Raw genomic sequence first — 10,858 nt, 5'->3', positions numbered from 1 at the left:
GTTGACTTCAAGAACATGGGTTGGGTCTCTATTAGTATATAAAGTAGGGATTGAGATTAGTTAAAGCTACAGTCGATAATTTTCTGCTTTCAAGAAGTTTTTGGAATTGTCGTAGGGAATTTTACTATCACCATGAAGGTAATGTTTTCGATATTGATACGTAGTTTACATGCTTTTAAATTTAGGATTTTAAGTAAAATTATAGTTCTGAGTCATTTTATATCACAGGCATTTTTTGACTTTCGCTGAGAAATATTTTTATTGGATTTATTTTATCTTTATAAGCAAAATATTCATTTTTGAATAATCATAAAAATTACATAAGGAAATTTTTATTTTATCTTAAAAATCTATTCAAGTTTTAGCCCTATATTTTAAAAATTATATATACATACAAGTAGTAGTTGAGTTTTTATTAATGCAATTCACAAATGCTTTTAAGGTTTTATTCAAGTTGCTATTTAACTTTCACTCTTTTTAATCTGCATTTAAACAGCATCGATTTTTTTTTTAATTGCTGGATTTAGCACTGTTTCTCTAATTGCAATACCAAAATTAGAAAATTGTAGTAATACTTGGCATAAATTGCAGTAAAAGTTGTTCTGAATATGGTAATTCTTCTCAAATTTTTTGAAATTTCATCTCAGAAAATTATAAACCCGTAATATTGCTTCTTTATCTCCATATTGATATGTTTTATAAAAAAGGGTACAATTGGTATTTTTCATGACCCTTACTAGATTCCTTTGCACGGATCACGTCATTATATATAGCCGCTATATTTCTTATTGGTCGAATATTGGAGGAATCGTACTGGGAGGCTAGAAGCCGAATGAGATTTTTTTTAAATTCTTTTTATTGTTCCCTGTTCTTTGTTTTACTTGTTACATTTTTTTAAGTTCTCTGCCACTAGAAGTAAAAAAAATGCATAGTAAGGGAATTGTAAAAATTGTTTAAACCATAGTTGTTGTACTTGGCACTTTTATTGTACTTTTGATATTGAGCCATAAATCAATTTAGTCACAATTCAAGGCTAGGAATCAAAAGTTTTGTCTAAACAATAACCATTTAAACAATTTCTATATTACCCTTATTGTTTTCTCTTTTTTTTGTCTTTTTTTTAATATTTGATTTTTTCTTTAAATTTTATATTGGAAAAAACGAGTAACGATTTAAATTGGGCTCAAAAACTCAAATAATCGCATTGAAACACTTATTAAGGCTAAATCTGTTAAGAACCGGGTCTCAAAATAAGCAGTATTTAGGTACCATTAAATATTTGTAAACTTAGGATTTGATTAAAAAATATCTATTGTTTTTAATCACTTGTAATTGTCAATTTTCCTGTTATTTTTATGGGTTATCTTTTGTTCCCGAATTTAGTTCGCATTCTTCAGTGAATTATATTGTATTTAGAATTGAAGTTGTAAATATGATTATACCGCAGTAAAGAGTTTCGAATAAGTTGGTTTAAATGTTCAACGAAAAAAGCACCCCAAATAAGTTTCAATTTTGCATATTTTTATAAGAATATGAAAATATTTCTCACCTGTTTAAATTATGCATTTTATTTATGTATATCCTATATATGTATATATATTTCAAAGAATTTAACTTGTATTTAATTATTAATAAGTATATTCTGTTCTTAATGAGCTTAATTAACTTAATTAATTGCATTAACTTAATTAATTGCACTTAATCTAAAAAATATTCTTACAAATTTTCCTTTTAATTATCACCTAAGCAAAGTAACATTTTACAAAATTGTGCATAACATGATTTATAATTTAACTAAACTTTAAACGTGTTTGTTTCCATATAGCGTTTCAAGTTTAGAGTCCTTGTATAGATTTAAGGAGCTTTTAAAATTACTTTGATTCACATAGTATGTCTAGACTAATTGCCAAATCTAGGTAACATTTTAAATTTAACTCCTAATTAACAATTATCCTTTCTAAGGAATAGTATCATTGTAGATGATCTGTTCAAAAATTACAATTTTAAATAATTTATAGCAAAATTTAAACACGAGAAGCATTGACAGCGTGGCATAAATTTAAAATACTAAAAATAATGATAATAATAATTTTTCTATATTAACTTTTTATATAAAAGGGTTTTTAAAAATAAAAAAAAACGCTTTAAAGTTTACGATCAGTAAAAATGGTAATAAAATGTCTTACTTATTATCATCTATCTAAGAGGAACCTAAACATAAGTATATCCAATAAATTATAATAGTATCTAAAATTTGTGAGCTTTATAAACTTAGTGAAGTCTGTATTAATGTAAAAGTCATTGATTTTTAATGTTAATATATTAAGGGAACCGGAAAATAATGTCGTTTCGATGCATTAAATATTCGTTAGTCTTAAAAACCAATTGACGTTTTTCGATCCATTTCGATTCATTTTCAATCCGGCATTGAAAGGTTGCTGCTAACGAAGGTGAATACATTATTGATTAAAAATGAAATCTTGATAACAAATATTAAACGCACAGAAACGACATTACTTACCGGTCCCCCTAATATCTCCAATTGGTCCAATTGGTTCCAATTGGTTTCCTTCTCATATCTTATAACCATGGATTTAAAGCTAGTACTAAAGTGATTATGTGTTTACAGTTAAGGTTAACAGAAATATTTAAACTTTTTCAGCACTTAATTATTAACACCATGAATATTAGACTTCATAAGGGTTGCCACGTTCGACAATAAATGCAAAAAGAGGTGACTAATAAAATTAAAAAATTTATTAAAAAAGATTTAAAATTAGCAACTTTTTATACCACATTTTTTCAGTTTAAAAGTTTGAAAGAGAAAGTGCGGAACTGAACTGTAATGAACATCCGGGCACCTGAGGTCGCTTGCGGCCTTTTCACCATTCATCTTTAACTTGAACTTTGTGTTCTTTCGATGAGGTGGTGTAATGCAAATGTTAATGATTTAACCATGAATAATTTGAGTTGTAAGTCCTAGTAATAGTTTACTATTGAATAATTAAGAGATAATAAATAAACAAAAAAGAATTGAGTTTCTACTTAATATATATAATTCATTCTTAAATAAATATATATAATTTCAAACATCATTCTCAAAAAAAGTAAAGTTTTAGATTTGAAATCCCCTGACCCGAATTAGGTAAGATCAGGTACTTGTGCAAATGCAACAGAAAATTTGTTCCCTAGTGTAATTCTTGCTTACAATTGTAAAATCAAATGTTATATATCTACCATTACAAAAAATATTAACCAGAAAGTGTAAAAGAACAGCAGTTTGGCCTCTCCGATGGTAGAACATTTTGGAACAAAGAGCTATAGGCATCGTGGTCATTCTACACCCGTTTAAGAAAAGGAAATTCTTTAAATCTCTACATTTTCAAAATTTAAAGCACTTGATAAAGTACTTACATTATTATCAAAAATAAATGGTAAAACCGACACCCAGTATTTAAGAAACTTTGTAAAAAGCTTATTAAAAATAGCCCTTTATTATAGACTGGCTACTGTTTAAAATTATTTTAAAAAGTGTTTCAATGAGATAGAAGATGCAAAATGTTTTAAAAATTTCCTACCTACCAAGAGATATTTCTAAATTTTAAAACTGATTAACTGAATTCTTAAAATAAAAGTAATATCAAAGCCTGTAACATTTCAAACAGCTTCGTAAAACAGTTGTCTTAACTTTTTTAAACTTTTCTAGACTGTGGCCACCTGTCTATGACAGTTTGATGATAAATAATATTTTTTTATTCATAAGATTGTTTCTTTATAGTGCTTTATCATATTATCTGTGATGATTGTTGCTATTGGAGCTCAAAGGCTTGTGGTGAGTTTTATTTTATTAAGTTAGTTCGCTTTATAATTAATGACTGTCTTTTTGACAAATTATTTTTAATATGCTAAACTTTACAGAATAGTTTTTTTAAATTTAAAAAACTAACTTTATATCTATGTTACTCACACTGATTTTACCTCTTCAATCTATTTGTGTCCGACTGGGCCCAGTATTCATTAATGGTCCTAAAAAAGACTAATAAGAAAGAATTTTTGTTCTGTATTGTGAAATTGTCAAAAGCTGTTTTCAAAAAATTATGAAACTGCCAAAAGAATTTATTTTTTTAATAAAATAAGATTAATTTTTAAATAAAGGAATGTATAAAAAATAAAAAATTGGAAATAAAAAAATGAAGCTTAAAACTTCTGTATTTCAAAACTCATAATTAAGAGAGAAATAAAGAAATAAAAAAACAAATAAACTACTTGGAAAAGTAAAGTTTCGTGCTTAAAAAAAACTAGTTTTTCACGAAGCACTTAATAAAAGGATGAAATTTATGCATATACTTACAAAGGAGCCGCGTAAAAGAGCCCTCTGTTAAATGCAACTGATAATGATCTGAAAACATATAAAAAAATTTGTTTTTGTGATTTTCACCTGCTTTTAATCAGTTAAGTCTGTTAATTGCACTAATTTATAACCTTTTATAAAATAAAAACATTTAAAAAGATGCATATTTGCCAACTTTTCAGGAATTTGTGTAAGATTTCACTTTAAATTTAAAGTACTTCAATTAATTAAACTTTTCTTTTAAATTCTCGGACTTACAAATTTAATTAAAAATGTCTTTTAATGCATTAACTTATAAATAAAATAAATGCATATAAATACATATATACATTCTTATAATAGTAAGTTTAAGCTCTCAGGTAATTTGGTTTCAATTTTGTCGTTGTCATTTCATTACCTTTTTTGGAAATTCACTAACACACACATACACATTTGGGGAAGTGTAAGAGTGGGCAGGTATGTATTAACGAGTTACAAATTTAACCCAGCTTAACTTTTAAAAATAGTACAACTTCAACTACATCTATAGTGACTACTTGACCCTTGATGACTTAAAATTTTTGCAACAATACGCCACTGTACCAAACAGCAAGCGAATTTCATGACATAGAATTAAACACGACGAAAAAGTAAAGACTTATAGCACAACCAGGTTCACCAAAAAGCCTTCCTGGCCGAGCAGTCTCGCCGCTCTACCGAATCCATTGTAACATAAAAGTAACTGATTTCAATCTACTTTGGATGGATCTTTTTTATGTTCTTTTTTAACATATGTTATAAGTTCTTCAAACTTTGATGGTATATGCTCTGAGCTTACAAGTCTTGCCTTGTGAGGAACACAGGCCGGCATATATGTGTGTAATAGTATATAAATCAGGATTACCAAATATTTAATTTTCAAGTGATCATAACGAGAATTTTTAAGACTAGCTGTTGATCAATTGAAAAAAATTATATCAAGTCGTTAGCCTTAAGTGCTTCTCAAGGGTTTGTGACTTACGAATTTACATTCATTTCACCATTTAAAAACAGCTGTTGATCAATTGAAAAAAATTATATCAAGTCGTTAGCCTTAAATGCTTCTCAAGGGTTTGTGACTTACGAATTTACATTCATTTCACCATTTAAAAAACAGACTCTTCCAAAGCTAATTCTTTTCTGGGTACTCAAATACAACATTTAGTAGTATCAAATAAAATGTTTTTACAGGGTTTGTATGCAAGTGGGAAAAAATAATAACTGGTATCAATTTCATTAGAAAGAAGCTGATTCATTTCTCTACATAAATACAAAATATTCTGGTAGCTACAAATATAATATTAAAAAAAAATTATATTGAAATTATGATAACGCTTAAATTTTTTCCAGATGAGTATGAACCCTGTTTCATAAAAAAAGTGGTAGAACATTTGTTTTTTACCCTTTCTAGTGAACTGTAGCCAGTCTGGCAACACTGATTCAACAATGTTATAGATCACCAGAAATATTTACAGCAATAGTGTTGCTATAAACCACTAACTACATCTAAACGCTTAATAACTTCTAATACTTTACCCTTTCTAGTGCAATGTAGCTAGTATGGCAGCACTAGTTCAATAAATGCTACAAACTACTAGAAAAATAAAACTAATTGTTTTTAAACGTTTCGCTACTACTATTTTGTAAAAAAGAAAGCGATGTTTACCGGTTCTTTTAGAATGTACTGTATAAGGTCACGCAAGTTAATGTCCTAACTGACCCAAATTTTTAATCGAAACTAGCTGCTCTGGAAAGGGTTAAACGAAATTGCTATTTCCTATTGTTAACTTCGCTCATAATTTAACACGTTCACGCCGGGGTGACCCACCGGTGGGTCACGCTAAATTGTCTCATCTTGGCAGCGCACCGGAGTAAAAACTGGTAACAATAAATTTCATTTTTTAGTTTTTTTTCCGGGAATAATAAAAATCCATAACTACCAATTGTTTTTAACGGATGCAATTTTTATATTGAATTGCTTCTTTGCCGTGATAAATTTCCTTACAGTGAATTGTTATTGTTGAGAATAGATTAACTCCTCCCGAATATTACGTAATAATGAAATTGTTCTTCTACCAGTATTTTCTCTTTTCTCGTACCAGTATTTTCACTTTTCCCGGCGTGAACGTGTTAAAAGAAGCTACAGTTAAATGAATTCAGATGGCAAATAAGATATTTATGATTACAATATACTCGAAATTTGGAATTTCGAAAAATTGTAAGCCGAATTTCATAATGAGCGCACAAGTCTGTGTACGTAACAATAAACAAATTTAACATGAATAATTAAAACTCACGTTTACACCAAATTTAAACAATGTGATACAATTCTGGTCTTTCCAATTAAGGGCAAGTTCAAAGCATTGACATCTGATAGGTTAAAACGGACATTCTTACATCAAGGAACAATGTTAAATCATAAATTACAGGAAAAGAAACCAACACTTTCAGAATTTGATATAATATTTCTTTTCTTTTCCAGCAACCAGAACAATATGCACCAATTCCCTACTCTTTTAGCTACGCATCAGATCTCGAAGATGGCGGCAGAAATGCACATCAAGAAGAAGGGGATGGCAATGGACGAGTGTCTGGTTCATACACAGTCCAGGGAGAGGATGGTTTGGGCAGAGTCGTCGATTACATTGCAGATGAAAATGGTTTCAGAGCAACCATCAGAACCAACGAACCAGGAACTGCCAATCAAAATCCAGCTGATGTAGTTATTGAATCCACAGCTGATAACACTCTGCCAGCAGTCAGGACAGCACCCATTGCCAGACCAGTAGTACCCGCTCCAGTTGGCAGGCCAGTCGGTGTCCGATATGTTCTCGTTCCCATAACTGATCCAAGAGCAGCTGGTTACTATTAATGGAGAATCCCTAAAACTAGTTCCTTAATCCCAATAGGCATTTTATAAACTGTTCTACCTTTTAATGGTCATTCATTGTTATTTGTTTCGAATTATATACTCATTTTATTCGTTATCGTCGCTTTACGTTGCAAGTTTATCAATAAAATGATGCAGTTGAAATGGTGATTGTAAAGTTATTGGATTGGTGGCATATATGAAAAAATGAATAAAAAAATTAATATGTGTATGAATTTGGCTTAAGGCATTTTCATTTCTTTTCCAATTATTATTTAATCTTTTAATTATTATATTTTACTATTAATTATTATATATTATTAAATATCATTATATATTGTTACATATTATTATTTTCAATTTAGTAAAATATTTTAGTATACGAAATGCCTAATATAAAATATAAGGTAATAAAATTACAGTAGCAATGGCTACTTTGCTGGAATATAGCCTGGTCGGTAGTAATGTCCAAGGGATCGTGAGTTCGATCCCCGCTGGCTGAAGAGGCTGGCCCGTGTAGTAAATGGTGACTGATTCATATACTATATCATAATTCATAACTATTCATAACTATCATATTCGATGAGAAAATAAAGTTTTTAGAATGTAAGACATAATTACATAGCTCAGCAAACTCCAACCCGACATCTCGCTCACAATAATCACACGCTTTAACCCCTTGGGGACGGGTGATGCATAAAAGCATTCGCACAAAATCAGAATCCGGATGTAAATAAATAAAAAACGGTAGCTTAAATGTAGGCGTTGCTAATTTGACAGACTTACTTTGCGTTGACTTTATTATTGTTAGTTTAACCCCTTGGGGACGGGTGATTCAGAAAAGCATTCGTACAAAATCAGAATCAAGTTGTAATTAAATAAAAAGCGGTAACTTAAATGTAGTCGTTGCTAATTTGACAGACTTACTTTGCTTCTTCTTTAATTATTGTTAGTTTAATCATATATATAATCAATGTTAGCTCAAAGTATAATTAAATAATTTTATTTTGACCTAAAGTTATAGTGAATTAAATAAATCCAACAATTATAACCCACAAATAAACTGCTAAAGAACTACTTTGGTTACCAGTTTTATCTTTTTACCCTGATTGATACGGTTTTATGCTGGCGCATATTTGTGACTGTCGGAGAGAAAGGGTTAAATAACCCATAAAACAGGGTTGCTATAATCAGTGAAAAATTTTAAAGTGGTAAGAAGCAAGTTGAGAAAAATATTAAAGTTAAAAGCTATTTATATCTATCATAAGAAAATCCGATTTAAGGTTAACATATGCGTATGTAAAGGGGATGTTAGTTCAATGCTTATGTGGTAAGTAAATTAGAACGTTTCTCATTAGCTTTAGGTAAACTTAGCTAAACCGCAAATTTCTCTCCCAGGTTACTGCAACCTTGCAAATCACATGCATTACTAAATGTTTGAGCAACTGGTAGAAATGACTAAATGTATATAAATCTATGCAATTAATCTAAAAAATTAACAAAATATCCTCTTCAGAGCCAAGGTCACCTCATCCAATATCGAGCACCCACAACCTGGAAAAACTAAATAGCGTTGACTAACTTTTCTCAAGACTCCTTAAAATTTCAGAAAGTTAACTTCCAGTTCAGTTTCATTAACACGTTCACGCCGGGAAAAATGAAAATACTGGTAGAAGAACTATTTCAATATTAGATAATATTCGGGAGGAGTTAATCTATTCTCAACAATAACAATTTACTGTAAGGAAATTTATCACAGCGAAGAAGCAATTCAATATAAAAATTGCATCTGTTATGGATTTTTATTATTCTCGGAAAAAAAACTAAAAAATTGAAATTTATTGTTACCAGTTTTTACACCGGTGCGCTGCCAAGATGAGACAATCTAACGTGACCCACCGGTGGGTCACCCCGGCGTGAACGTGTTAAATCAGTTATGAACGTTTTACACCATGAAAAACGAAATGAAAATATTTTTTAGCAGATATGAATAGTTCAATGCGTGCGTATTCGTCCAAATTTAGCTACCACTTCAAAACAATTTCTAGGTTGAGCTCAGTCAAAATATTTAAAATTACAGAATGCTTTAATTTGTTTCATAATTATTTAATTCATACTTTACTTTAATAGCCAACTAAATTATAAATATTTTTAAAAAAATTTTAAAAATAAGAAATGAAAAAAATTTCGCTTTTTACTTAAAGTAGTGGTAAAATATCTGCTTTGAAATTCCATTTTTGATGCAATTCATTTTGTTTTAAGAGATTTTTACCCCCCTTTTATGTAAATAAAATAAACATATATAAAAGAGGTGTGATATATAAAGGAGGAAAAAGTAAATATTTATAAAGGAGGAGGGATTTAGATTCAGATATTAAAAATTTTTTGCTCCCAATTATCATAGCAATTGTTCTTTCACTGCCAGTAGGGAAAAAAAGTTTAGCTTCTTTCGTTAATTTATCATTTGACTTAAGAAGAATTTTAAATTGTTCGAGTTGTTTAAGTTGTATGTTCAAGTTGTTTCGTACTATGTGGTTTTAATATATATCTTTTGAACGCTTGTCAAAAAAAGAAGTAAAAAAGTACGCACAATAGGGATCACAGTTTAATATTTAATCGAGTGGATCGATTTCTCGAAATCTAATGAATCACTATTTTATTTTATAACCGTTGTTGAACAGCCGACCCGTTGTTGGGCTTACGACTACTAATGTTCAACTCCTTGTAATATTGAATATTGCCTTGCCTAATGCCTTGTAATATTGAAACAAATCCAGAAGACAAGGGACTTGCTGAATCAATTATTGGGAAAAATTTTACCTTCATGGATAATTACATGAAGAACGAAACCACGAAAACATCCCACTATTATCCTGATTGCAAGGAAATTCTAACCCATAATCCGTCTACCACTGAGAATATTTTACTTCAGCACTATGGTCTTAGCGAGCCGGAAAGGAATCACTATGGAGAAAAGTGGAACTTAAACATCAAGATGTGTTTGATTGACGAAAGAAACAAAGAGGAGTTGAAATGTGATTTGTAGAAACAACGCCAACTTTTATAATAAAAAAAAATTAAACTGTTTTTGATGTTTATCATCCTGCCATCTTTTCTAAACGACTTTTCTAAAAGTTTTTTTTGTTCTTAAATATTAATTTGAAACCCCCAAATGTGTATACTTTTCTGCTTCATCTTTCACAAGGAGTCTAAATATACAGATTAGGATACTTCTGTACATGCATGCAACTTACATGTTTTAATTTTTTATGTAATCGATACAGATACTTAAATCAAAGGATAAGCCTCTTTTAAATCAGAGTAGATACATCACTTAAGTTACCTTCTACTATACTATCAGCATTCCCACCAACTCATCTTGATTTTGCGAGAAAAAAAATTGTTATACCTTATGAGGTGGCAAAATTTATTTACTCGCACTTTATCCTTAGTTGAATAACGTGATTTAAAATGATTTTAACTCCTATAGCATTTAAATAATTTAATCAAATGTACTGTAGGCCAGCTAACTCTCTAAAAGTGCATTTAAGGTAATGTTTCAATAAAACACCAGTTTACAATCTCAATTGGAATAGCATTTCTTTACTCGTAAAAGAAAC

General features: G+C 29.6%; 1 protein-coding gene across 1 annotated transcript; it reads left to right on the top strand.

Annotated features, from left to right (window-relative positions):
• On the top strand, positions 1 to 7,479 carry LOC122270808 (cuticle protein 10.9). Its single transcript, XM_043049629.3, has 3 exons — positions 1 to 138; positions 3,779 to 3,832; positions 6,852 to 7,479. Exons 1-3 carry the CDS (start codon positions 133 to 135, stop codon positions 7,239 to 7,241), a joined length of 450 nt encoding a protein of 149 aa, XP_042905563.1. The 5' UTR covers positions 1 to 132; the 3' UTR covers positions 7,242 to 7,479.
• Positions 7,480 to 10,858: the final 3,379 nt, after the last annotated feature.

Source organism: Parasteatoda tepidariorum, chromosome 8 (assembly GCF_982258835.1).
Source record: "Parasteatoda tepidariorum strain Cologne lab strain chromosome 8, Ptep-v5.0, whole genome shotgun sequence".
NCBI lineage: Eukaryota > Metazoa > Arthropoda > Arachnida > Araneae > Theridiidae > Parasteatoda > Parasteatoda tepidariorum.
The sequence above is the reverse complement of the archived record's forward strand: the minus strand, read 5'-3'. Positions and strand labels throughout refer to the sequence as shown.

Coding starts and splice junctions, on each gene's coding strand:
- LOC122270808 (XM_043049629.3), top strand. Junction 3,833..6,851: donor TTGGAGCTCAAAGGCTTGTG/GTGAGTTTTATT, acceptor TTTCTTTTCCAG/CAACCAGAACAATATGCACC.